The sequence below is a fragment of the Nyctereutes procyonoides genome, unplaced genomic scaffold (assembly GCF_905146905.1).
Source record: "Nyctereutes procyonoides isolate TBG_1078 unplaced genomic scaffold, NYPRO_anot_genome, whole genome shotgun sequence".
Classification (NCBI taxonomy): Eukaryota; Metazoa; Chordata; class Mammalia; order Carnivora; family Canidae; genus Nyctereutes; species Nyctereutes procyonoides.
Window position 1 is genome coordinate 41,449,205 of NW_026575120.1, and position 26,991 is coordinate 41,476,195.

Here is a 26,991-nt window from a genome sequence, read left to right on the forward strand (position 1 = left end):
GTGGGGTCGCTGAGATAAGGGGGATTTCCCCAGCAAGGGACGAAACAGCAGAATCAAGTTCACTTGGGTGGGAACGTCATCCTCATCCCTGGTTGTGTTGCCACACGTGTGTGGGTGGGAGTCAAAGGGTCGATGCCCACCCAGCCCTGGCTGCGCCCGTGGGGGGGCTCCCCATCATCGGCTGTGGGCGTTGTGCTGGATCAAGAGTCTGAGCATTCCCGGTGACAAGTCACTCGTTGAAGAAGGAGCCTCCTCTCTCCAACATTCGGCTGAAACGGCATCCCACAGTGGGGAGACCAGAGGCCTGCGGGCGCAGCCCACTCGCTGGCTGATTTGCTGAGCGCAGAGGGGGCTGGCACGGCCCAGCGGAGCCTGGGGTATCAGCAGGGGATCCTGGGGGTGGGGGTGGGCTTGCCAGAGGGACGGGCTGCGGGGTGGGGGAGACCAGAAGCCGGTAAGAGACACATCAGGGCAGCTCGGTGACCAGCCTGGGACCTCGTTTTCTGTTGGACTTCAGCCTTATTGCTGAATCGGGGTGATCCTGACCCATGGGGTGAGGGTGGGGGGTGACCACAGTGATGACCCTCACCATCCAAGGCCATGTCGTGTCTCTCTCTGGTCAAGGTGTAGACAGATGTGTTCGGGTTCCTATTATAGATCCCTATTGCCTGCCATGTGCTTACTAACCTTTTGCACTTATAAATACTTATAAATGGTATTTTATTAAGAAGACTAAGGGGCACTTGGGGGGCTCAGTTGGTTAACCGCCTGCTTTTGGCTCAGGTCCTGACTCCAGGGTCTTGAGATCGAGCCCCGTGTCGGGCTCCCTGCTCAGCAGGAAGTCTGCTTCTCCCTCTGCCCCTCCCCCTGCTTGTGCTCTCACTCTCTCCCTCTTTTTTTTTCTCCCTCTTAAATAAATAAATAAAATCTTAAAAAAATAATAAAAAGGGAAGAAGACTGGGACATTGCTATGGGCTGAGTTGTGTCCCCTCAAAATCCATATTTTGAGGCCCTACCCCCACCAGGACCACAGGGTGTGACCATATTTGGACACAGGGCCTTTATTTTTTATTTTTTTTAAATTTATTTATGACAGTCACAGAGAGAGAGAGAGAGGCAGAGACACAGGCAGAGGGAGAAGCAGGCTCCATGCACCGGGAGCCCGATGTGGGACTCGATCCCGGGTCTCCAGGATCGCGCCCCGGGCCAAAGACCGGCGCTAAACCGCTGCGCCACCCAGGGATCCCGACACAGGGCCTTTAAAGGGATGCTTAAGGTAAAATGTTGCTGGGGGCTTTGTAATATGACCGGCGTCCTTACAAGGAGACACACACATGTACAGAGGGACAACCCCGTGAGGACGCCCAGGAGAGGCCTCGGGTGGACCAGCCCCCCCACCCCTGGGTCTCGGACGTCCGGTCTCTAGCACCGAGAGACAATAAATCTCTTGTTTTCAGACGCCCAGGCTGTGCACTCGGTTATGTTGGGCTGAGCTGATTGATATAAGCATGAAGCTTTTTCTTTTTTGGGGGGTAATTTCCTTGCTTTGTGCACCCTGAGTCCTACTGCCGTGATTCCCCCGCCGGTGAGCTGGTGCTAGGAGACCCACACGCGTGATTTCGTGTGTGCAATCCTAAGCATCTGAGGATCGGGGGCGCTTGTCTTGGGGTCGCACCGAGCTCCTTTGCAACCTGCTGCACCGTGTCCTCAAGGAACGTGCCTCGCATGGCGTGTTTGCTGACCCTGCAGCCTCGGGGTGGGTGTCGCCCGTGGTCGAACCAGAATCCTGCAGCTGGGGCTCCTCGGAGAGCTCGATTCCAGCTCCCTGACCTCTGGCCTGCGTGGGACGGCCCGCTCACCCCCTGAGGTACCGTGGGGCCCTCACCCTGGTCCGAAGACTGTCATCCTCAGAACAATAACATCTGGGGAGCAAAGGCTGGTGTGGCCTGGGGTGGGGGGGAGTGGGGGAGGCAAACGTTTCTCTCCCCCGACTGCGGAATTGGTCACGAAACAGCTCCCTGACGGGTGAGCGGGTCCAGAAGCCCGTTCCAGGGACCAGTGTCAATCCCGAGTCGTGCGGCTCCTCCTTGGTCTGCAGAGTCACTAACCGGTAGGTCCGCTGCGGCCGCACGAGAGTGTCACCAGTCTACACGGCACGCCGCGCCCATCCAGCTCAGGGCTGCTCTGCTGCGCGTCCTGTTCCGGTCTGTAGCGGGCTACGAACCAAGCCGGCCCTCGCATGATCCCGTTTTCCAGGCGCCGGGTCAGAGGGCTTCAGTGCTTGTGAGTAGTCGGGAAACCAATAGGTGGAAGAGGAAAAAGAAAAAAAAAAAAAAAGGCCGATTAACGATATTGCCAAAACTCGTAATACTCGGAGATTTGGAAATATTTCTTTAGCTTTTTTTTGCTGAGCTTTCTCTCTGAATGAAAATCAGCTGTGGCGCCTCCTTTCTCCCAAAGTCAGGGGCGAGGGAGTGTTTGGGAAGCGCGTTCCCATCGCCAGACCCTGGACAGGGAGCCCACGTCTCGTGAGCGGGACACCAGGGGTGACGGGTAGTCGGAAACGCCCTGGGCTCAGGAGGAGGTTGCTCCCCACGGACCAGAGTGAGGCAGGGTCCGTCGCCTGCACGGGGTTTGGCTCTAGCACGAGCCTCCGCGCGCCCCCCGGCCTCACCTGCGGACTCGCACCCAGGACACCACACCCCAGGAGCGCCGTCGCCTCGGGCCAGGCTGCTTTCCGGGGACAGAGCGTCGGCAGCGCGTCCCCTGCACCCCGGGGCCTCCTCTTCCGGAGGGCGGTGGTCGCGGGCACACGGGGCGGGACCCGCAGGACGGAGCGGGCGTCTGCAGGTGCCCGAGGACAGAAGCCCGCCGATGGCCCCTCCGACTGCGCTTCTGCAGGACACAGAACGTGGGGCGGGCGCCGTGTGGCCACAGCCGGCGGCTTAGCTGCTCGAAAGGACGCAGCACGGCTTCACCTTCGAAAATGACTCTGCTCCGTGTGGTCGCAGCCGGGCGTGGGAATGTCCTCAAATTGAAACCAGCTGCTCGATCCTCAGGAACGGCGGGATCCCAGGCCCCTGCTTGAGGCCCTGGTCCCTGCGCGGCAGCTGCGTGTGTGACTTTGCCGAGGGCCTGGGGCTCGCAGGGGCAGGGCCGGGTCACTCCCTCGGGCTTTCCGTGAGCTCCTGGCAGGCTCGGCCGGGCCGTGGCTCCCGTTGTCCTGCAAGAGGGGATCCTCCAGGACATGCCTCTCACTCACATGGAGAGTCAGAGCCAAGATCTGCTGTGTGGGGGGGTTTTTTTTTTTTTAATATTTATTAATGAGAGACCCAGAGAGAGAGGCAGAGGCCCAGGCAGAGGGAGAAGCAGGCTCCATGCAGGGAGCCCGATGGGGACTCGAACCTGGGACCCCAGGGTCACGCCCTGGGCTGAAGGCGGCGCTAAACCACTGGACCACCCAGGCTGCCTGAGGCCAAAGTATTTTAAAGCAAAAAACAGCCCGTTGCTTCCATCCGGCTTGGTTTCCTCAGCCCCAGGACGGTGCCATTGTGTCCCTGCAGCCCGTCCATCCAGCAGAAGCACACTTCAGGCCGCCGGTCTGACGGCGGAGGCCACAGTGCGTGATGGGGGAGGTCGGGGTATAGATGGGGGATGTCGGGGTGTCTGATGGTGGAGGTCTAAGGTGCCAGGAGGCCCGACGTGGACGGAGGAGGGTGGCTGTGGTGGTGCCCGTGCCTGTGCTGCAGCCTCTGGCAGGTGCAGCGAGGGCCGGGTGGCTGGCCGACCCCGGGACGCGAGGGGCCCTGTGCTAGGCCGCGGGAGCTGAGTGGGGGCAGCTGCTGGGGGCGCCGCAGAGGAGCCACCCGGCTGCGAGGTGCTGCACGCGGGCTCCGCATGTGGGGGGCCTGCGTCTGACCGCAGCTCGTCCTCCCTGTGACTTGCGGAGCGTGGGCTCCCGGAGATGGGCCACCCGTGAACATGGGCCGCGTGCTCGAGGGACGCTGCGACGCCGCGAGGTCCGGGGGAGGGCAGGGCTGGGCGCAGGGCGGCTGGGATGCGCTGCAGCCCCACGCAGCTCCAAGGACACGAGCAGAGACGTGAATGGCCACGAGGTATGGCTTAGGGTGCTGCCCGGCGGCGGAGGAGCCCTGGGGACCCCGTGCTGCCGTCGCCCTGTGCCTGCGGGCGGCCCGGTCTGGGGTCCCCCCTACCCAACACAGGCCACACGCACGGGCCCAGGGCCCCACCCCATGGACGAGCCCAGCCCTGAGCCCAGCCCCCGTAACCTGAGCCTCCTCTGGAATGCGGGACCCTCGAACAGAATTAATCCTCTTGGCTTTGGCAGCTCTCCTGGAAGGAGCAATGTGGGGGCGGGTGCACATTGGCCGGGCGGGAGGACCCGGGATGGCCGCTGCGACTCAGCTCCTCCCTCTAGGCCAGCCACGCTCCTGGGCTGGGCGGGCATTTCGGGGGTAACGGGAAGTGGTTGGGATCCCCGCGCCCCAGCCCTGTGTCCCCCGGGTCGGCAGCGGTCACAGGGGCACCGCCTGGGCCCAGGCTTCCTCCAGGGGCCCTAAGTGGAGTCTTCACCATCCGGGAGAATTTGGAAATAGTGTCCCGACGTCCTTGTTAAAAAACAAATTTGGCGATCGGAGGGAGGGCCCTGTCCTCGGGGTCAAGTGCGAAGCTGTTCTCGCAGCTTCCCCGACAGGCAGCCCCCCCAGCCTGCAGGGTCGCCCCCCCCACCCCGAAACGTCTCCGTCGGCGGGAGGGCCGCCCCGTTCTGTTTGTCTTCCGTGCCTGGTTTATTTTAGTCCCAAGGACCTCGCTGGTTGGCTGAAGCTGGCTAATTAGAGGCCCTCCCCCCCCCCCCCCCGCCCCGTCCCGGCCTCACCTTCTGGACGCTGCCCCAGTGGCAGGAGCGGCCATGTTTCTGGAGCACAAAACAGCCCCAAACCAAAACCCAAACCAAAACCCACAAGAAAACACCCACCCAAGCACTGGGGACAGGAATGAGTAGGGGCGCCTCCTTTCCCAGGCCGGTGGGAGCCCCGGGGCGGGCGGTGGGGGGTAGGGGAGGGCTGGGGGGGCCGAGCACCTCCAAGTGCCCACAACCAGGGACGCGTGTATTTGAGGCTTCCTGAGACTCTGAACCCAAACCGAACCGCAGGCGCCCACGGCCTTTCCCTCTGAGCTCCCGCCCTGTTTTCGTTGAGACCGTTGTGCTGACATTCTCAAATCTGGCGTCCGTGCCCTCCCGTGATGAGTCCCCCGCTGGCGGGTGACCCAGGGGACGGGAAGCTCAGCTCTCGCAGGACCGCGATCAGCAGCCCCGTGTCCAGGCACCAGGAGAGCTGACGGGCGTCTAAGGACAGGGGCCGCTCCGGAGAGTGCGGCACGAGGCTGTGCCCACGGCCTCCCACGCCCCCACCGGCTGGGGCTCCTGCGGGGTCCGCGAGAAGGGGCTTCCCCCGGACCGAGCGGGAACAAGGCCGGCACCGGGGAGGAACGGCCTCCGCCGGGCCACAGCCGCCGACAAGCTTGGAATCCACGAGTTCACGGCCACGGGGCCGGGGGCACACGGCTGACTTTCCCCTCAAGAGGAAGGGTTCAGAGAACGACCCCCGTGTGCCCCCACGGCTCCCAAAGTAGTCCCAAGGACAGCAGGCCCCCGGGTGTCACGCCTGGAGCCTTCCAACTCCCCTCGGGAGGCCTCTGGCACAGTATCGGGACTTCAACCCGAAACCGCACGATGATCCCATGCGACTAGCCTGGGCGCCCGCTCGCAGGGACTCCCCGGAACGGATCACGAGTCGCCTGAAACATTGCAGGCACAGGTGGCTGTTGGGCCGGTCCTGTCCCGAGTCGCCCGGGGACCGAGGGTCCTGGGGGCCAGCCGGTGTGTAAGGGCGGCTGCAGGGGTGTGATTCAGGGGGCGGGGTGCCTGGGATCCTGCCCGGGTCTGGGTGCAGGGGTGTGATTCGGGGGGGGTCACCTGGGGGGGCTGTCCCCTGTGGCTGCAGGGACGCACCCAGGACCCCGGAGGCTCTGCGTTCTCAGTGTGAAACGACTGGATCAGTGACGCGACTTCACGGACACGCTTGAGGTTTCAGTCGCTCCCAATTGCCTGTGAGGCTCCGCAGGGATCCGGGTCCTTTGGCCTGTGTCTGCGGCTTCACCTAAAACGCGTCTAGCTCCGGGCCAGGTTACGCCGGCCGAGGCACAGCCGGTGGGAACTACTCATCCGCCTCTCAGATCAGCTAATTTCTTGGGGTTTTTTTGGTTTTGTCTTTAAGATCTCGGGCCTCGTGCCTTGATCCCGCGGCACATCTCTAGCCGTGGGCCCGTGGGCCCTGGGCTCCGCACACCCTGCGGAGGCCCCTGCAGACCCTCCCTCCAGCAAGTGCCCTCCCCACACCCTGCGTCAGGCCAGCCTCCCCCCACGGCCCCCGGAGCCCCTCCTCGCCGGAGTGCCTCCCCCTCCCCTTCCTCCTCCTCCCCCTCCTTCCCCTCCCCATCCTCCTCCTCCCCATCCTCCTCCTCCTCCTCCCCCTCCCCCTCCTCCTCCTCCCCCTCGAGCCCCAGCTCCTTGACTAGCTGCCCGGGGCCCATCTCACCCGGAGCTCGGAGCTCGGGAGCTGCCTTGGCCCAGAGCCCCGCAATCCCGTTGGGAAGCAGCTTCCACCCTGTAAGATCCCTGGCGGGCACCTTGGGGGAGTCCCCGTCCACGTCCCCGTCCGTGATTTCAGAGGGATTGTATTTAAACCCCCGAGTCTCACAAGAGGACTTAGAGAGCGGCTCTGCCTTTTGGGACGAAGTCGCTGGCCGAACAGATCCCTCAAAAGTGCTGCTGTTATGGGACGATAAGTCCGCAGCGTGCTTGCAGGAGGGGTCGGGCCACGAGGTGCTGCACCCCCCAGATGGCCTCTAGAGTCACGCCGGCTCCTGGGACCATTTCTGACTTCACCCACAGACTGTCCGGAAGGACCTTTTTTTTGTTTTGTTTTCTCTGGGTGAAAACAAGCACGAAGGCCCAGGATGGTCATTAAGGTTTCTGAGGGTTTGGAAGTCAGCCCGGCCCCGGCCCTGGACGCCGTCGGCCACTCCCACCCCCACCATCGCAACTGGCCATCGCAACACCCAGGATTTAAATGGCGACGTCGCAAAACATCCGTGTTCCTGCGCTCTGAGCGCCGCTGCCTCAAATAGACGCAGGGCCTGAAATTATAGGTCGCCGGTGCAAGTGCAGGATGGGTGAGGCTCCGCGGGCCGAGCCCAGGCTCCCTGGAATGAGTGCTGTGAGGTGCCCAGGACACCCTCGCTTTGGGGCCGTCAGGGGGTTGCCCGGTCCTGCCCGCCCCGGAGTCTGGGGCAGGGCACAAGTCATGGGACACCTGCCGCAGGTGGCTGTCATCCGTACCCCGGGGACCTTGGGTGGAGCCTGAGGCTGAGAGCCCATCAAGTGCTGCCCCAGGGTGTGGGATGCAGGGTAGGCTGTGAGCTCCTGGCTTCACCCCTCCATTCCCGGGCGGTGGGAAGGCAGGGTGCTGGCAAAGTAGCAGAGGGAGCGGCTCTGGGAGGCCAAGCTCGTGGCCAGGACCGCGGCTATTTGTGGGACGGGGCGGGGCGGGCCCGTGAGGGTGGCCCAGACGCCTGGACCGCGGTGATGGCCTCTGGAGGGCTAGGAGGGGGAAGCACGGGTGCATCCACTTCACAGTAACCCTCCGGGTGTTTTTGCACCTTTTTCTGTGTATTTGCTATTCACAAAGGTCTGAAAATCATCGCGGCTCCTTATCAAGCCCGCAGGGGTGGCAGGCACCCCCGGATGGCAAGCCTGCATCCCACCAGCCTGCAGCGAGGATGCCTCAGAGGCTGCACGAGCTCGTGGAAAGCAAGTAAGGCCACTGATGCGTCTCGTGCAAGGCAGGGAGACGTCTGTCCCAGTCGGCTCAGAAACGCGCCTCCCAGCTGACGTAGCCGCTCTGGGGAACCGCGTGGAGCTTCCTCGAAAAGTTGAAAATAGAGCTACCCTACGAGCCAGCGAAGGCGCTACTGAGGATCCATCCCAAAGACCGAGCGCCCGCCACCTGCCCCCTCGGGGTCTCCCCGTCTCCGACCTGCCGAGCGTCCGTGCCTCCAGCTGCAGACCCTAAGGGGAACCGAGCCACGCCGTACGCGTCGCAGTTACAGCCCACGAGCGCTGAGCTGAGCTGAGGGACGAGGGGATTCTTGGGGAGCCGCTGGCTTTCCTGCAAAACAGAGCTGGGTTGTCGGGAGGCTCGGCTCTGCAACGGCAGGTCGAATTCCTCACCGGGGTCCCCGGCGCAGGAGAGACCCGGCTTCCAGGAAACACGGGGTTCCCAGTGCATGGCTTTCAGCTGGCCTGACCCCGCTACGCTTCTTGCCACCGCACCTGTCCTGCAGCTGCGCGTCCGCCTGGAACACCTCTCCGTCCACAAAATCCCCGGAGCGCCGGGCCCGCCGATGCCCCGGAGGAGGTAAAGCCTCGTCCTCTGTGGGCCCGCGGACTTCCCAGCCCGTTGGCACCAGCGCTTATGGGCGGGGACGAGGTCGCCCCCGACTCTGCCGCTCACGGGCTGTTGAACTTGGAACGTCTGTCTCTGTGCCTCACTTTCCTTATCTGCACAATGAGGGTAATGACTCTGGGCTCCCGGCAAGGTCACTGCGACAGTTGAGTAAGCCAACGAGGGAAGCCCGTGGCTCCGGGGACGAGATCTGGAGTCGCTATTGCATTTATCACTCGGGGTCCTGGGCCCCGGTGCCCCCAGGCCACGAGCTGCCTTCAAGCAGAAGCTGTGCTCACCTGCACGTGGTCTGGGCCATATAGAGGCCACGGCCGGCCCCCCGAATGGGGTTGATGCCGGGCCTTGCCCCCCAGCCTCCGCCTCCGCGGTCTAATGGAAAGAGGGCCCCTCTCCTGGACGCTCGCCAGGTCCAGGACTCGCCCAGGGCCCCGCAGCAGGTCAGCAAGGCGTCCGACTGGCCTGTGGGGCTGGCTGCCCGGCCGGCACTGTGCCCCTTCACCGTCTGCCGTAGGCGGGCTCCTGAGGTCTGTGCGCCCGGGAAGCAGGTGGCGGGGGTCCAGCGGTTGACCGGGCCCCGCTTGGCACCCCACACAGCAGGCTCTGAAGTGCTTGAGGGCAACGTGCTCTGCGGTGGGAGATGCCGGGAAGCATTTGGAGCCTGACGGGGAATCTGGGAGCACCGGCCCAAAGGACCCGGATGGGGACACTGGGGAGGGATCCAGATGTGCACCTGCAGGGCCCCCGCCTGAAGGACCTGGACGGGGACACTGGGGCAGGATCCAGATGCGCACCTGCAGGGACCCCGGCCCGGCTGGCCTCCAGCTCTAGCTTCGAGCTTTCATTTTCAGTGTTCACTTTATTCTTAGCCCGAGCGGGACACTTCCTGTCTGCAACATGCAAATTTGAGGCTGGCCCAGGTGTGGAAAGCCGCAGCCCCGACGTGGTCGGCAGGGAAGGTAGGCTTCACCCCTCGGCCTCCCCACCTGCAAAGCGGGGCCTGACCAGGCTGGTTAAGGGCACGGCTTACAAACGTTACTGAGCACCTCTGCTGCCTGCAGCTGGGCACCCGGGGCGATCGGACGGGGGCCCTGCCCTTGACGGGCTGGCGGGGAAGAGAAAAACTTCCAGATGCAACTAGAATTTAACGTGGCGCGTGCAGTGGTGGAGCGAGCACCGTGCACATCCGGGGCAGCTGGAGGGGGGTCCTCGGCAGGGCCGGACTCAGCAAATACAGAAGGATGAGCGAGCCCAGGCGTCAGGGTGGACACAGGTCCTTGGCAGACGCAGCCATGGGGCAGGGCTCGAGGGGGCACCTGGCCCTGCAGGACCTCGGCTTTGTCGGTGAGGCTGAGCCACCTGACACCCCGGCAGGCCTGGCCCGGGGAGATCTCTGTTACCGAATGGCGGCCAGGGGCGCTGCTGGTCAGTGTCAGCCCCACAGTGGGTCACCGTCTCCGGCCACCGAGCAGGGACGTGACGGTTCCTGTGCTTGTGCTGATGGGTGTGGGCGCTGGTGACCTGGTGGCCGAGGTCGGGGAGCACCTGTGCACACCCGCGCCTGCCATCTGCGTGTCCCCTGGGGGTGTCCTGTGTGCCTTCTCCGGGCCGGGCGCAGCGGGGCTGGAGAAAGCCGTGCAGCGGCGAGCGAGGACCTGGTGGCCGCACTAAGGCTCAGCTGACGGAGCGGCTGTGACGGACGCCTGCAAGCAGGACCGGCTCACTGGGCTCGTGGCCGTACTGCGGGTCGGTGCTCTGGGCCCCCGGGCGGGGCACACGGACGACCCTTGGGGCCCTTCCGGAGCCCGTGGCTCTCTGACGTCTGCAAAGGAAAAAGCGAGCAGCGGCGCCAATGCCGACGGCTCCGCCCGTAGGAGCGCCGCACGCCTGGCGCCCGACCCACGGCCTGCGTGTCCTCAAACGGCCACATCCCCCTTTGGCGCGAGGGCTCCGCGGGGCCCGGTAAGGCGCACGCTCGTCGTGGGGGAGCAGCTGCCCAGTGTCACCTGAGGAGCAAGGAGTGTGAGGGTGGAGACAGGACGCGCACCCGGGGAGCTGACAAGTGCAGGCCGCCCACCTGTGACGGGGGATGGTCTTGCCCTAATGAGAAGCAATAAAAGCTAATTGTCCCGAGAGTTTGACAGGTGTTTCTCGGCCCTTCTGCCCAGAAAGCCGGGCCGCCCTGGAGCCCCTGGGAATCCCATCGTCGTGAGGCTTAAACAAGCGGAGAAGGTCCATCAAGGGGCCTTTTGTGGCTGCCGGGGGAGCGGACCTGGCGGCCTCTTCCGAAGGTGGAAAGGCGGGTCAGGGACAGCGTTGGGGGGCTTGCACCCAGGGAGGTTGGGCTGATGCGCACGTATCTGCGGGCCGCCCGCGCTGAGCACCCTAGGCTGGAGCCTGGGCAGTGAGGTTTGGCGGCCCCAGCGTCCGGCCCGGACAGGGTCCCTCACGCAGCACCTGTGCCCCCGTCCTGCTGCTCCTGCTGCTTTCTGGGGTGACCCCCTCCCGGGCAGGGCTCCATCCTCCTGAGTTAGAGGTGGGTAAACTGAGGCCACGGGAGGCGGCGCTTCGCCCTCAAGGAGACAGAATCCATATTCAAGCCCTGCTCTGCTCTTTCTGTGCTGGCTCAGGGCAACGGGGAGCAGGACCCCAAGTTGCTGAAACCAGCAGGTGACATTAGGGACGAAGGCCCTGGAGGCGGCGTTTGTCCGTTTAAAACATTCCTAACAAACAAACAAGAACTATGGCGGAGACTGTGACCCGTCGGGTAACTTCCACTCTTGCTTCAGAACTTTCTGGGCGCTTGCACACCTGGAGACCCTGGGCAGGAGGCCGCTGGAGCCCAGGTTGCAGACCAGGAAACTGAGGCCTGGGTGTTCAGCGTGGGGAGAGGTCCCACTTGCTCCTGCCCAGGGTGCTGACGTCACGCAGGTGCCCCCCAGCAGCCCCACCCCTGCCCAGGGAGTGGGCCCCGCACCGGCCAGTCTCCCCTCGGGCCCCCCCGGCCCCTGTCTGTGATCCCGGGGACTGCCGACAGTCCCTGTGGTGCTTCTGGGCACGTCTCCTTGGTGAGACCCGTCTGCTCGCAGAGCCCGTTGGGTTTACGGGCACAAGGATGAGGCTTCAAGAAGAGGGTAGGACGGAGGGAAAGATGGGGGTGGGGGCGCGGGGGTGTGAGTGCAGGTCTGTGCAGGGGGGTGGAGGGCCCGGCCCTCAGGAGGGTCATGCGCTGAAAGGTGTGGATGAAAGGGCGGTGAAGGATGCGGGGCCCTGGGGCGCGAACAGTCACGATAAGTAGCACATAATAAGTTCGGTTCACAGGGAAACAGAGCCGAAGGGAGACTTGTACGCCCCCCCCCGGCCCTGGGTCTGGACAGGGGTCCTTGCAGAATCGCGGGGTCGGCGCACCGCCCTGCACATCCCGAGCTCACCTATTCCTCCTCCTTGGCCCCCAGTGCCCAACAGCAGGGCGTGTGGCTTTCCAGCACGTCCCCGCCGCCACCGTCTGCCACGGACCTTCGCAGCTTCCCCTCTGTCCCTTAGTGACGCTCGCTGCGGGCGTCACAGCTCCTTCCTTCTTAGCGCCGAACGGTCTTTCCCCGTCGGGATGGAGCACGGCTGACCACCCGCTCATCCGGTGAGGGGCATCGTGGCCACCTGCAAGCTTCGGTGACTGTGAAGCGCGTGGGCCGGGTTCGGCGTGGACGTGAGGCCGTGACCTCGCTGGGGTCAGCACCTGGGGCTCGATCGGCGGGTCGCACGGTAAGAGTAAGCTTAGTCCTCTACGAAACCAGCACAGCGGCCTCCGGAGTGGCTGCGCCATCCTGCGTTCCCGGCCCGGCGGGTGAGCGTTCCGGCCGCTGCACGCCCTCGCCGGCTCTGGGGGTCGTCGGTGTCCTGCATGTGGTTCTAACAGGGCTGCCGCCGTGTCCCATAGTTTTTATTTGCGGTTCCCTGATGACGCATCACGTGGGGCATCTCTTCATGAGCTTCTCGACCCTCTGCATGACTTCTCCGGCGAGTACCTGTTCAGACCTGTTGCCCATTTTTAGTCGGGTTGCTGTTCTCCTCTTGTTGAGTTTTAGGAGTTCTTTGCATATTCTGGCTATGGGTCCTTCATCGGATGTGCGTCTTGCAAATACTTTTGGTCGGCGGCTCATCTCGTTGTCCTGACGGCATCATTCCCGTAACGCAAATTTTAAATAATAATAAAAGGCCATCGGTAGTTTTTTTCTTTCACGGCGTTGTTTCGTTAGTGTCGCATCTTAAGAGTCCCGCCAAACCCAGGGTCACTTAGGCTTCCATCCGTGTTATCTTCTAAGAGTTTTATAGTTTTTCTGTTTTGATCTGAGGGGTGTGACCCATTTTGAGTGAATTTTTGTGAAGGCCGTAAGGTCTGTGTCTACATTCATTTATTTTCGTGTGGACGTGCAGTAGTTCCAGCGCCATTTGACGAAGGGGCCAGCTTGGTTCCCTTGGGTTGTCTGTGCAATTTGGTCAATTTGGTTAATGAAAAAATAAAATAAAATAAAATAAAATAAAATAAAATAAAATAAAATAAGATCCGTTGACTCTATGGACGGAGGCCTACTTCTGGGCTCTATCCTATTCCATGGGTCTGTTGGTCCCGTCTTTCACCGATGGCTTGCTCTGGTTCTAGAGAAAGTCTTCAGGCTGAGCAACGCCGGTCCTCAGGCTTGGTTTTTCGGCTTCAGTCCTGCTGCCCTTTGCGGGGTGTTTGCCCTTTTCATGTGAACCTTGTCAACATCCACAAAGTAATTGCTGGGAGTTTGACTGCAAGTGCCTTGAACCCACAGACCAACTCGGGAAGAGCCTATATCCTGGCGACATCAAGTTGTCACACATGCGAACTCCATCGTCCTGTTCCTTTGCTCTTTCTGTAGAGAAAAAAAAAATCACTTTGATGAAAGACTCAATTTCTGAAAATCCTTAAAAGAGGAACAAAGTAAACGAACTCTGGTGGAAGAATGCGACGATCCCCACATTGCAGGCGTAATTCACAGAAGCGAATTACGAAAAGATATAGGATTTGGGGATTTTTTGGGGGGCAGCGGATGCACCGAATGTGAATTTAAGAGACGACTGTTCTGCACATTTTAGCTAGAGACCTCCACTCAGGTCTGCGGCTAACTTCCGACTATTTTATTAAGCTCATTATTGGAATGCGTTGAGAAACCATCTCTGGAGGACTCACGTGCTTCAAAATTAAAACCAAACAAAACCCAAACGCCACCGGTGGCGGCGGCGTGGAAGCTGGCTGTGCTCTTGGTAACAACGTGTATGTGTGTGTGAGGGGGTGGGGACAGCTGGGCCGTGACCTGGGCGCCTCATCTGCAGTCGCGGGCTGGGAGGGGAGGCTCCGGGTGTCTGCAGGAGGCAGCCCATGTCTGACACTGTGGCTTCTCCTCTCACTAGGCCAGGCTTGCCCTTGCCACCCTGCACCCCCCCGTGGCCAGGCCACTGCCAAGGCCCATCGCTCGGGGCTGCGTGGGGAGGTCACCGGCCGAGGCTCTCCAGATGCTGGCCCACCCGCACCTCGTCCCCTCCAGCGCCCAGCCTGAGCCCCGCCGGCTGGAGGCCCAAGGCCAGCTGCACGAAGCAGAGGGTGCACCGTGTGCCCGGCATCCTCACCCGCTACCATGGCACCGCAGACCCACGGCCGGTCCCCCCGGGTCACCTGCCGCGCTGTCCGAGGCCCCACCCTGCTTCCGGACGCCATCAGTCCTCCCTGCCCTTTACACGGCACTTTACCATCTAAATGTGCATCCCCAGATGGGCGAGCCTGGCTCGTTTGTGAGCCGCCTGTGAGTAAAACCTCCTGTTTCTGTACCTTTGTTCCTGGTGTCTTTTGCTCAGTTTCTCTTGCAAGACAAACGTTGGGTCTGAGGCCACTTGTCACTTACTGGTTTTCCTGCTGCCGGACATTCGGGCCTTTCCGGGGCTGGACTTTCAGAAGCAGCGCTGCTCTGGCAGGTGGGCAGGAGTCCAGTGGCCGCTGTGCCTGCGGCTCCTGCCCCTGTGTGCGAGCCCCGGCCGCGGCCCAGGTAGCCCGTGGAGGCGATGCCCGACCGCTCTCCGGTGGTTGCACAGCTCGCCTGGCTGCCCCACATCGTCCGGGCCCTCGGTGCCGCCGGACACCTGGCAGCCTGCTGGTGCGCAGGGAGGCCTGACCCAGGGGCAGCGTGAGCCGGGTCACGGGGGGCGGGGGGTGGGGCAGCGGCCCGGCCCACGGCCTTCGGAGCCTCCGCACCCAGTGGGCCTGTAACGACGTCGGCGCATGCATACGTGGGTCCCCTAGTTGGAGCCTAGCCATGTGCCAGGGACGTGGGTGTACACACACGTGGTTCTATTCGCCGATCGAAGCGTGGCTTCTTGATCTCGGGGTTGGGAGTTCCAGCTCCGCGTTGGGTGTAGAGATGACTTTATTTTTATTTTTTACTTTTTATTTTTATTTTTTATTTTTTGAGATGACTTTATTTTTAAACCCTAAAAAAAAAAAATACTAGTTTTATTTAAGAAAACTCTCTTAACTTCTCTCTCTGTGTTACTCTACCGTCAAAACGACTTCTCTTTTAATGCGTGTCGCCAAATAACCCCTCGGTCCCTCCTTACGTGGAACACGGAGAGGCTGATTTTTAAGATGTGTGAACCTTCCAGGGTCCCAACACCGATTGCGTTCTTAGGAGCCAGGACGGCAGCTCCCCGGGGTGCGGACTTCCTGAGCGGTTCTGCAGGCCTGCGGGCCAGATGGAAGTGGGGGGATGTTGCCTTTCATGCAGCATCTTAAAAAGCTTGAAATTAGCTGGCTTTGCTTGCATCTGATCCTCTTTTATTCAGACCTGAAATATTTTGAAGACAAATGATCTAATGCTCTACTTACTTCTGTCTTCGATATATCACGTTGAACAGGTAAATATGACCTTTCTGGAATATTATTAAAAAGATAGACTGGTTTGTATTCGGTACAAGTAGAGAACTCGACTTTTTTCCAAGAGCAGCGCATAAATTTTTTCACCCTATTTTACATGTGGTTATTGCATCATTAAAAAAACATCAAAATAACTTACGAGTTTTAGAAAGTCCACGGTGCTGGTCCTTATTTTGCAGAACAGCGGGGCGAAGGCTGGTAGGTGGAGCGATCTCTCATAGTTGTTTTTCTTGAGATTTCTTTTTTTTTTTTTTCCTGTGTTTTATTTATTATATAGGAGGCTTGGAAGTAGAAAAACCAAACTTGGTCCTTGAGTCTCAGATTATGATTTCGCCTCTCTTCTCACATTCAGAAGATCTACACATTGATTCATGCTCGGTTTCTTATGTCAATCACTGAAAAGTAAAATCATCCATTTTTTTTAAATCTTTTTTTTTTTTTTTTAAATCATCCATCTATTTTTTAATCATCTTTTTAAGAAGCCTTCTCAAAGAGTTGGTGGGTCACCACCACTCGGCTCCTCGGCACGTTTGCTCTTCCTCCTTCCTCCTACAACGGGATTACTGTTTGGAAAGGTCGGAGGATACGGTCCTGGCGGGTGGAGAGAAGAGCTGTTTGGCCACAAAGTCATGGAAACCGTGGCTGGGGAGGAGGGCGGAGAAGCCCGCATCTGTCTCACCAGGTAGGTCGGGAAGCCGCGGGTGTCCGTCCTTGGAGAGGACACGCCGCCAGCGTCCAGTTGTCCTGTGGTCCACCCACAATGCGGATCCTCGGTCAGGACGCGATTCTGCCTGGAGTCGCGGACCCCAGCCCCACCAGGGTCATGGCCTGCTCTTCCGGTCACAGCGTGACTGTCCCCAAGGCCACTGCTCTCCGTCTTCACTCTCAGCCAGTGCGATGGCATCAACTCTCAGGGTCGCAGCCGCCGCCCACCCGTCGCACCCCCCCTAGCGTTTCCGCCTGGCCCGGTCCCTGGGGCGACCTGAGCCCCCGCGGCCGGCTCGTGGGACCGACCTTGCGCGCTGCTCCATTGGCTTCCGGCAACACTCCGCACCCAGAGCAGCCTCCTTCGTCTCCTGGGACACTGTCAGCGACTCATCCACTTTGTCATCGGCTTTGTTCTGTGGATTTTATTTCCCGGATTCCCCTCGAAACCCTCCCCTCTTCTGTGCCAACGCTGTTTCTTGCTCAAGACTGTCCTACTGTCCTACTAGTGATAACCCCCCGCGTGGGCTCCGCTGCAGGAAACGGCCAGTCTGCACTGCTGGAGGCAACTGTTCTGTGTTGTCCAGACTTGAAACCTGCGTAACCTGGGATCTCCTTTGTGCCGAGAAACTTGGAACTGGACACGTTACCCAACAAGTGTACACCGTGTGGCTCTGCTGTCAGAAACCCCGTCGCCTCCTGGAAAGGGATTCTTCTCTGTGACCCTTGGGAGGCATTCCCGAGCTGCCTCTCCTCTCCGGCAGCGGGGACTTGGCACGGGAGGGCTCGGGGTCCACCCGCACGCACTCAGCAGAATGGGGCGATCGCCTGCTCCTCTGTCTACACCCGCATGTTTTTACAGACGTGCCATTTTCACTGAACACGAGAAAGATCAGTATGTCCTGTCCACTCAGGCTTCTCGCACGCTTGCTCCGTGTCCCTTACTTCTACCTTGTTCAGACCCCCATGCTCTGGGCAGGATGACAGCAATCGTCCTTTTCAGAACCTTTGCCTCCAGACCTTCTTGTGCCAACCCAGCTTCCCAGCTCCCGGGAGCCAGATGGCTCTAAAGTCCGTGCGGTGGCTCAGCTGTCTGCCGGGGGAGGGATTTTATTCATGCGTGTGCATGCAAGCGTGCTTTTTACTCAAACACACAATTACATTAACCTGGATTTTTCTTATGGGGGTGATGGAGGTGATGAGAGTGCTCAAAGATTCAGATGTACCCAGGGGTTCTAGAAATCTCTGGGAAGACAGGAGGTGGGGACTGCAACCCCCTGTGTCTGGGCCTCTAAGTGTAAGAGGATTGTGTTCCCGGAGGCTGAGTGGGTAATGCATGCATGTGGCACAACCCACGTTATGGTTAATCCATTGCCTTCCTCCAGGAGATACGAGGAAGGCGGGAGAAATGATCCGCGGGAGACTCGGTGCACCGAGCGTTTGTCTCCATCCACGGGGAAGCACGGGTACTTCCGGGCCCTCTCAACCTGCCCTCCGAGGGAGGGACAGTCCAGCAGAGTCTGGAGAGCTGGGTGGGTCCCCCGGGCCCTGAGGGCAGCCGAGGTCTACCTGCCTCACCTGCAAACAGCTGGGCGTGGCTGTGTCCCTCGCTGGAGAGGGGGCCACCACGGCCAAGGCCACATTCTGGTGGCCGGGGGCGGGGGGAGGTGTGGCTTCCACGGGCTAGATGTGCAGTCAGGGCTGAATCACTTTTTTTTTTTTAAGGTTTTATATATTCATTTGAGACACAGAGAGAGACTGAACTCAAGAGAGCAGAGCAGGGGGAGGGGCGGAGGGAGCAGCAGATGCCCCGCCGAGCAGGGAGCCCGGTGCGGGACTCGATCCCAGGACCCTGAGACTGTGACCTGAGCCAAAGGCAGACGCTTCACCCCCTGAGCCCCTCGGGCGCCCCAAGGCTCGGATCCTTTTGGCAGTGACCCGGCCACAGAGGGTGGGCATTCATCCTCCTTCCGGGCACCAGGAGGGTGCCGCTGCCCCTGCCGCTGGGGGGCACCTACGGCCACGAGACTTGCTCTGTGCATCAAAGTGTGGGAGGAAATGCTGCGAGTCACGCCCAGGTAGAAGTTTTAGGAGTCGGGGTGAGATGTACTTCTCTTCCTCTGTTTCGATGGCTCCGAACGCGTCGCTGGTTCATGGCCTGGCGTGCGGATGACGTGGATCGGAGCCCCCGGCCACACCGCAAGGGCCGGGGGTCCTCAGTGAGGGAGTTCCCGCGCTCAGACAGCACTGAGCTAGGACACTGTCCCCTTCCTGCCCAGCCTGGGGTCCCCACGCATCCTCCCCCTGCCTCGTGCTTGCAGACACGCGGATGACAGACGGCCATTGGCGGGCGGCCCTCGGGGCCCACGGGGAGGGACCCTCAGATGCAGCGCCGCTGGGGCTGCGCAGTGTTGCCTTGGGACCAGGGACAGCCGGAGCCAGAAGGGCCTGTTCGGTGACATCGTGAGGACGCCCGAGGGCCAGGGAGGCACGGTGTCCGCCCCGAAGCCACCGTAGAGGAACGCGTCACCTTCAGGCCCACAGACGCGGCTCGCAAAGGAAAAGGCGGACGCGAGATGACCAGGCGTCGGAGGAGGGCGTCTGTCCTGCTGGAGCCGACTGAGGCCTCAGCGGCCCCCGGGAGCCAAGCGGGGCGCAAGAACCCCAGGAGAGCGTCGTCTGAATGGGCCCTTCCCCAGGGGCGGCTGCCGGGTGCCCTGCTCCCGCCTCTCCGTTTCGCCGACGTCACTGCTTTACGGTCTCGATGAATCAGCGGCCACGGTTTATGGACTTCCCTCCAGGAACGCAGCCCACGCTCCCGGGGCTGTGGCCTCCCACGCAACACGCAGCTGCTGTACAAGAGCTTCGCGCCGAGAGGTCACCGCGACACCCGAGGGTCTCCCAAGCTGCAGCCGCGCGGTCGGGCGTCTCATCTGTTGCCCGAGGACACTGTGGCCTACGCAGGGCTTCCGACTGTGATCGCAGGGCCCTGGGCCCCCTCTGGGCAGCAACACCCTCCCCGCCTCCTCCTTGGCCCGTCAGGGACCTGTAGACTGAGCGGCATCCAGAGGCACCGTCCATCCCGGGGGATGAAGGCCGGGGGCTCCAGTGTAAGCTGGTGCTCCCCGTAGCCAGCGAAGCTGGAGGACCCAGCTGCAGGAGGACCCAGCTGCAGGAGGACCCACCTCAGGAGGACCCACCTGGGGAGGACCCAGCTGCGGGAGGACCCACCTCGGGAGGACCCACCTCGGGAGGACCCAGCTGCGGGAGGACCCACCTGGGGAGGACCCACCTCGGGAGGACCCAGCTGCGGGAGGACCCAGCTGCGGGAGGATCCAACTGCGGGAGGATCCAACTGCGGGAGGACCCAGCTGCGGGAGGATCCACCTGCGGGAGGATCCAACTGCGGGAGGACCCAGCTGCGGGAGGATCCACCTGCAGGAGGACCTACCTCAGGCGGACCCACTTGCAACCGCAGACCTTGCAGTGCTTGTCCCTGGGAAGCCCTTCCCTTTCTCCTGGGAAAGTCCAGGGGAGCAGAGGCTCTCTACATCACAGGCCAAGTGGCGAAGACATCGTCATTAGGATTCTGTTAAGATTTTTAAAAAGATTTTATTATTTATTTATTTACTTATTTACTCATTTACATTTATTTTACGCAGGCTCCACCATGGCCAGCGTGGAGCCCTATGCAAGGCTCGAACTCAAGACTCAGAGATCAAGCCCTGAGCTGCGATCCAGAGTCCCAGACTCCGCCGCCGGAGCCGCCCAGACGCCCCGAGGACACGCTCAGTTATTGCTTTAGCTTTGGGGCCGACCCTGACGTGAGGCTTGGATGCTCCGCACACGCCGGGCCGCGCTCGATGCCGGCAGGAGAGAGGCCCCAGCCCCAGGTGTGGGGCCAAAGGCCTTGCACAGGTGCTGCTGGCCCACCTGCCTGGTGCCAGAAAGGGACTCTGGCCGTGGGGCATCATTGTGACTGCAGGTTAGCACCTAAGGGAGGTTGTTGGTTTCTTTTTTTTTCAATTTTATGGAAAAAATGGAGTAGATCTAAAAGGCCAAATAATAACCCCGGGGTACAATTATATCTCCGGGGATCGGAGCAGGGCAGGGTGGAAGCCGGCCGAGGGGGAGATGAAGGCTCGGAGAAGCTGCAGCCCAGCAGGGGGCCCCGGGGGCAGTGAGGGGCCCGAACCAGCACTGCTGCGGGTGCCCTGCCGGAACAGCCCCCCCAGGGCCGGCCGCCATCTGGCTTCAGGACCTTCACATGATGAGGGCGTGGGAGCTGGGGCCGCGTGGTGCCGGCTGGCGGGGAGGCCGGGCTGGCGGGGAGCAGCTGCGGTGGGGGGTAGGGGTGCAGGACCAGACCCCCTGCGGCGTGCCCAGTGTCATCCTGACGAGGAGCTCAGGGGAGCAGAGAAGAGGCCCCTTCCCCGGAGCAGCACTCCGTAGGCCGCACGCATTTGTTTTCTGCATAGAATTTGATTTCCGCACGCGTCACCCGCTTTATTTGGCCCCAAGACGCATGGACACCATCCTCGGCTTCCCACGCTCCCCCCCACCAGGGGGAACCAGGAAAGCAGAGAGTCATGCCGTCTAGAAGCTGGAAGTCAGGCGGGGGCCAGCGGGGACTCCGCGGCTGTCCCCTTCCTGCTGTGGCCTTGTCCCTCCAGCCACTGAGCCCAGGGGAGCAGGGCAGCCCGACGACCCCTGGGATCCCTCTGCCGCACCCACGGGGAGCCGGCCTGGTCCAGGGGCCCAGCCACCCAGAGGGAGCGTCAGGGAGGGGGAGCCGGACGCAGGGGCGGGATGTGGGCTGGGGGGCTGCTCTGATTCCTGCCGGGCCCCAGACTCGAGAGGCCAGGCGCCAGGTCACAGGGACACAGTCTCCCCCCGCCCACAGGCGCTCACCCCACCCCAGCTGCATAGCCTAGCGGCGCGGGCCCCCTGGACGTCAAGGCTCCCGGCGTCTGCAGAGCTACCCGGGGCCGTCCGGTGCCACCCATGTCTCTTTGGGAGAACACGCGTCTTCTGTGCGGGACGGAGCTGCGAGCTGGTGGCTGGCACCGCTTCAGGCCCAGGTTTGCTGCCTGGCTGGGCCGTGGTGCCGACGGAGGGGGCTGGGGTCTCCGCCGCTTCCAGCCCAACCACCCAGGACAGCCCAGGGAGGCGAGAAGTGGGGGGATCCCTGCCACGCTTGCTAAGCCAGAAACTGGGGCAAGCACGTGCCTCCTGGCGCTGCTTCAGAGCCTCCCCGTGGACACCCACGGTGTGGACGCCCCCGAGTGGCCCTCGCTTCTGACCAGAAGGCCCTGCCTGGCCTCTGCGGGCAACCTGCCAGCCGGGCACCAGCCTCCCGCCCCAGAGCCCCCGGCCGTGCAGGGGAGCGTTGGGTCAGGGACAAAATGCTGGGACTCCATCCAAATGGGGGCGGTGGGGGCAAATCGCTCCCTGAAACCAGAGCCAGGTGGCCACTGAAGGCCAAGGCCGTCCTCGCACACAGCTGTGCCTGGCACAGGGCCTGCTGGGGCCCGAGGTGGGGGACCGACCCCATGGCAGGGGAGGCAGGCCGAGAGTGTTGTGGAAAGAGGCAAGGGACAGCGGACGGCTGCCCGGGGGTGAACGGCCCTGCACCTGCAGTCCCCCACCCCACACCCCTGCAGCACCTGCAGCACCCTCAGCACCTGCACCCCATGGCTACTGCAGCACCTGTGCACTCACAGCCCCTGCAGTACTCTCAGCACCTGCACCCCACACCCCCTCAGCACCCACAGCACCCGCACCCCCACACCCCTGCAGCACCTTCAGTACCCGCACCCCACACCCCCGCAGCACCCGGAGCACTCTCAGCACCCGCAGCACCCTCAGCACCCACACCCCACGCCCCCGCAGCACCTGGAGCACTCTCAGCACCCGCAGCACCCTCAGCACCCACACCCCATGCCCCCGCAGCACCCAGAGCACTCATAGCACCCGCAACACCCTCAGCACCCACACCCCACACCCCCCAGCATCCAGAGCACCCCCAGCACCCGCTGCACTCTCAGCACCCGCACCCCCCACCCCCTCATCACCCAGAGCACCCTCAGCACCCGCACCCCATGCCCCTGCAGCACCTGTGCACTCACAGCACCCACTCCCCTGCAGCACCCCTGCACCCAGAGCACCCCCGCACCCGGAGCACCCGCGTGGCGCTGGCCCTTCCCAAGGACGCATGTACTCTCCTTCCTCCCGCACAGTTCAGAAAAGACTGGGTTGCAGGCGTCTCGGGCTCCCAGGAGGCCGGGTGCAGGCGGTTTGGGAGCGAGGGGAGGCGGGAGTCAGGACGCGGTGCAGGCAGGGGACCCAGGGCCGGGTGGAAGCCCCGGTGGAGTGAATGGGTCCCCGTGCCTCAGTTTCCCAACTGTAACCGGACTGGTCAGGAGCAGAGCGTCCCTCGCAGGTTCGGGGAGAGGCAGCACATCGGGGGGCTGAGGCAGAGGCCGGGGACTGTGTCCCCGCGGGCGCCCCACAGGGGAGGTTCGCGTCTAGCTCCTGCTCGCCTTTGTTCCAGGAAAACGTGGGCCGTGTAGACAGCCAGACGCCAACTCTGAGTCACCTCCTGACTTTATTTTGGGGAGCGGCGCGTTTCCAGGGGCTGTTCCTCGGACGCAGACGAGTCAAACACCAAAGCTGCCCCTACCCCACGGATTGGCATCAGTATGAAAAGCAAACAATTACGTTTAACGATCAAAATACCCTCATTAAGCGCCAGCGGCTTCAGCGGCCTCAGGATGGCGGCGAGCGCCCAGGCCGGGTCCCCCGCGGGAGCAGGTCCCAGTGGCCCAGGGAGGGGAACGGCCCAGATCCCGCCCGACGCCCTGGAAGTGGCCCGGAGACTACGCTCACGGAGGCCTGACTTCGATTACGTCGGAGCTTCGGAGCAGCTGCACCTGCAAGCCGCCCCATCTTGGCTAAATTAGCCTCTTCAAAGTCAATCCTTTAAAGTAAACATAAAAAGATCATCCTTAAATAGCACAAGGAATTGCATATTTGAGGCGAGGGGGCCCCCAAAGCCACGATGTCGTGCACGGCACTTGGGATGTCAGGGCACACTTTCCTTTAGAAGGTCTTCTGCTGGTTCCATTTGGTGGAAAACACAGGCGCAGGCCCTGATCATTCTGAAAAATACAAAAATATTTTTAAAAAAAAGTTTCTTCTCAACAATTATTGCAGAAGTTCTGTTTCTTTCTCTTTTTTTAAAAGATGTTACTTGGGATCCCTGGGTGGCGCAGCGGTTTGGCGCCTGCCTTTGGCCCGGGGCGCGATCCTGGAGACCCGGGATCGAGTCCCACGTCAGGCTCCCGGTGCATGGAGCCTGCTTCTCCCTCTGCCTGTGTCTCTGCCTCTCTCTCTCTCTCTGTATGACTATCGTAAATAAAAAAAAAAAAAAAGATGTTACTTATTTATTCATGAGAGACACAGAGAGAGAGGCAGAGACACAGGCAGAGGGAGAAGCAGGCTCCATGCAGGGAGCCTGGCGTGGGACCCGTCCCAGGAGCCCAGGGTCGTGCCCTGAGCCGAAGGCAGGAGCGGAGCCGACCGAGCCGCCCAGCGCCACTCCGAAATATCCCGTGTGTTGCTTCTTATTCCAAATAGAATACTTTTTAAAAGATTTTATTCTTTTAGAACTTTTTAAAGATTTATTTATTTTTGGAGAGAGAGAGAGAGAGAGGGAAAAAGGGAGAGTGGGGGGAGGAGCAGTGAGGGAGCGGATCTCCAGCAGCCCCATGTGGGGCTCAGTCCCACGCCCCTGAGGTCGTGACCTGCGCCAAAACCGAGGGTCACATGCTGAACCAGCTGAGCCACCCGGGCACCCCTTGAGATTTTTTTTTTAAGTCATCTCTGCCCCCGGTGTGGGGCTTGAACTCACAACCCTGAGATCGAGAGTCACGTGCTCCACTGCCTGGGCCAGCTGGGTGCTCCGTAAATAGAATATTTTAAAAGAAATGATGTTCTTTTGCTGAAAATGGCAGAAAATTGGGAAAACTTTGGGTTTTCAGGTATTCATATTGTCACCAACTGCTGTCTGTATCCTCTCGGGTCGATGGACCCTTACCTGATTGTCTTAGCCGTCCCATGCCGGCGATCCTGTTGTCCGGATGCCGAGCCAGCGTCCCTTCCGTGTCTCCCTCCACGGTTCTCGCGCTGAGGCTCGGCTGCCACGCCCAGGGTGAGAGGTGTCCGCAGCGGTGACGAGCGTCCTGCCGTCCGGTTGGGGGCCGCGCCCGAGTCACAGAACCTGGCAGCCCGCACTAGCCCTAATCCCCAGGTCGTGGGTCTCTATCTCCTGAAGAGCCGCTCCCCACCGGCCCATCCATAGAGAAGGCAGGTGCATGGGGCGGGGGGGGGGGGTCCGGCCCGATTCCTGGCCCAGCTTGGAGCTAATCATGCCCCCGCCCCGGGGCTGGGTGTGCGCGGCCCGGCTCGCTCCTCTTCCCGGGATCCCAATGACGGGGCCGAGGAACCGGGCTTCCCAGACTGACCGGACGGAAGAGCCGGGCTGTCGACACAGGAGGGAAGCACCCGAGTGTGGAAGGTGGGGAAACCGGCGGGCACGGGTGGGCTCAGTTTTCCTAGCTGGGAAACGGGCAGCCCCGCAGGGGTGTGGTGCGGTGAGGAAGAGGAGGAGGACGAGGAGGACGAGGAGCACTGCACCGCAGGGATGGGGTCCCGTGTCCGGGCAGCAACAGCCGCTCGTTCCTCACCTTGGGAGCAATTCTACTGGCTGCCTGGGGACACTGTCCCCAAGCATGGGATTTGGCCGCAGGGGATGCCGTGTCCCTGACCCCTGATGGGCTCCTTGCTGGGCCTCCCCTGGAGACGCATCTCCCCACAGGCCTGAGGAGCTGCACCCAGGTCGCCAAGAGCCCCAGAGACACCCGCCTCCTCCACCCCTCTCCGAGGGCTGCCACGGCGTCAGCCCAGTGGGCACACCTGCCCCGTGACCCCGGGGCCGGAGCGTGACGCCGCCCAAGCCCCGTGGCAGCCGTTTCAATGCATGAAAGGCCGCACGGGGCAGGTTCCAGCTCATTGCTCGTGTCTGAAAAGTGTTTGTTTTTTTTTTAAGATTTTATTTATTCATTTGACGCAGAGGGAAAGAGAGAGAGCAAGAGCGAGAGCAGGGGAGGGGCAGGCAGAGGGAGAAGCAGGCCCCCTGAGCAGGGAGCCCGATGCGGGGCCCGATCCCAGGACCCCGAGATCATGACCCGAGCCCAAGGCCGAGGCCTCACTGGCTGAGCCCCCAGGCGCCCCTGGAAAGTGTTGGATCGTGTATTCCCCAAGTAATTATCGACACCCCCGATCACGCCGCGGCCTGAGCCGATCCTCCACGCGGCGCCCTGGCAAAGACCGCCCACTGCATTTCAGGCCGATTGTAGTGACCTGGGCCCAGCGCCGCTGAGGCCACAGGGGTTCATGTCCAACATGGTCACCCTCTGGGCTTCCCGACTCTGAGACAAGGAGGCAGAGCTGGCCTGGGTGAGACGCAGGCGCCGGGACTTGCAGCAGGGGGCTAGCTGGGCGCCTGGCTGTCCTAGTGCCTCCCGACAGTCCTGGGGCAGGTGGAGCGGGAGGAGAAGGGGCGGGAGGAGGAGGAAGAGGGGGAGCAGGAGGGGGAGGGGGTGAGGAGAGGGAGAGGGAAGGAAGGGAGTGGAGGGAGGGGACCCAGGGCACTCAGCCGGCCCCTCTCCAGTGCCCCTCCTGGATCCCCGAGTCCAGCCACGCGCTCAGCCCAGCACCCAACGTCCCCGGGGACCCCGCCTCCCTCACCCCCCTCCCAGCCCCGAGGCCGAGTCCGAGCCCTGAGCTTGTAGTGACCCTCGCGCTCCCTGCTGCCCGGCGGCCGCTGTCACAATCATGGTGACGGGGAGAAGGAAGGAGCCATCGGGGGCCAGCAGGCGCCCACCTGGTGGGGAAGGAGGGGCGTCAGGGCCAGGGCCCGCTCCAGGTGCTCTGGGTTAATAAATCAGAGTAATTAGTTAGGGGGACATGATTTGGACCCTGTCTCCCCCTCGCACAGCCCTTCTGGGGAGTGGAGGCCGTGGCGCCTCCTCGGTGGCCGAGGCGCCGCATGCCGCTCCCACTCTCCTGCCTGCGCAATGGTCCCCGTGGCCCTGATGCCGCCGGTGGGCGCTGCCAGGGGCACCTGGCCCCAGAGTCCAGGCTTCGGGGAGCGAGTGAGTGACCTCAGTGAGCAACGTCCCTGCCAGAGGCTCACCGGGCCCCTCGTGGGGCCTCAGGGGGACACCTGTGGCCCCATCCCAGCAGCAGGTGTCCGGGGCAGGCGAGGCATGTGGGACGGGGGGAGAGTTGCCCTGCTCCGGCCGGCCCGGCCCCCTGGGGGTCGTCTGCGCCCCCACAGCAGGGAGGGGAGCCCACGGAGGCCCCGGCGCATAGGTCCAGGCTCCTGGCCCCACGGGACACACGCACCTGCTCCCAGGGGCCCGTTGGGAAGCAGCCACGTGTCCCATCTAATGGCAAGGAGCCTGGGGAGGACAGCAGGGTGTGGGCGCCCCCAGGAAGTCGCCTGCCAGCCTGCCCGCATCCACAATGACAGGAGCCAGTTCCCCAAAACGAGGATCTCCACCCTCTACTGTCTCCCCCCGCCTCCATATACACATGTCCCTACAACCTATTGGTTCTGTTTTTCTGGAACAACCCAGAGTCACTTTCACGTGTTTGGAGCACCTGAGGTATTCGCGGCATGGCGTCGGCAGGAGGCTTCGGAAGGTGGACGAGCCAGGAGCCGAC

The 26,991-nt window shown here is 62.0% G+C and overlaps 1 protein-coding gene across 6 annotated transcripts; it reads left to right on the top strand.

Moving 5' to 3' along the window:
* Nucleotides 1-1,100: 1,100 nt before the first annotated feature.
* LOC129516203 (translation initiation factor IF-2-like) lies at nucleotides 1,101-23,357 on the top strand. 6 transcript variants are annotated; one of them, XM_055335540.1, is made up of 3 exons: nucleotides 1,101-1,867; nucleotides 2,099-2,283; nucleotides 19,863-23,357. In XM_055335540.1, the coding sequence occupies exon 3, from the start codon at nucleotides 21,606-21,608 to the stop codon at nucleotides 22,770-22,772; it is 1,167 nt and encodes a 388-aa protein (XP_055191515.1). In that variant the 5' UTR covers nucleotides 1,101-1,867; nucleotides 2,099-2,283; nucleotides 19,863-21,605; the 3' UTR covers nucleotides 22,773-23,357. The 6 variants fall into 6 exon arrangements, 5 of the variants coding, with proteins under 5 accessions (XP_055191515.1, XP_055191516.1, XP_055191517.1 ...); XM_055335541.1 differs by having other exon boundaries at nucleotides 1,101-1,276; nucleotides 1,713-2,283; XM_055335542.1 differs by lacking the exon at nucleotides 2,099-2,283.
* Nucleotides 23,358-26,991: the final 3,634 nt, after the last annotated feature.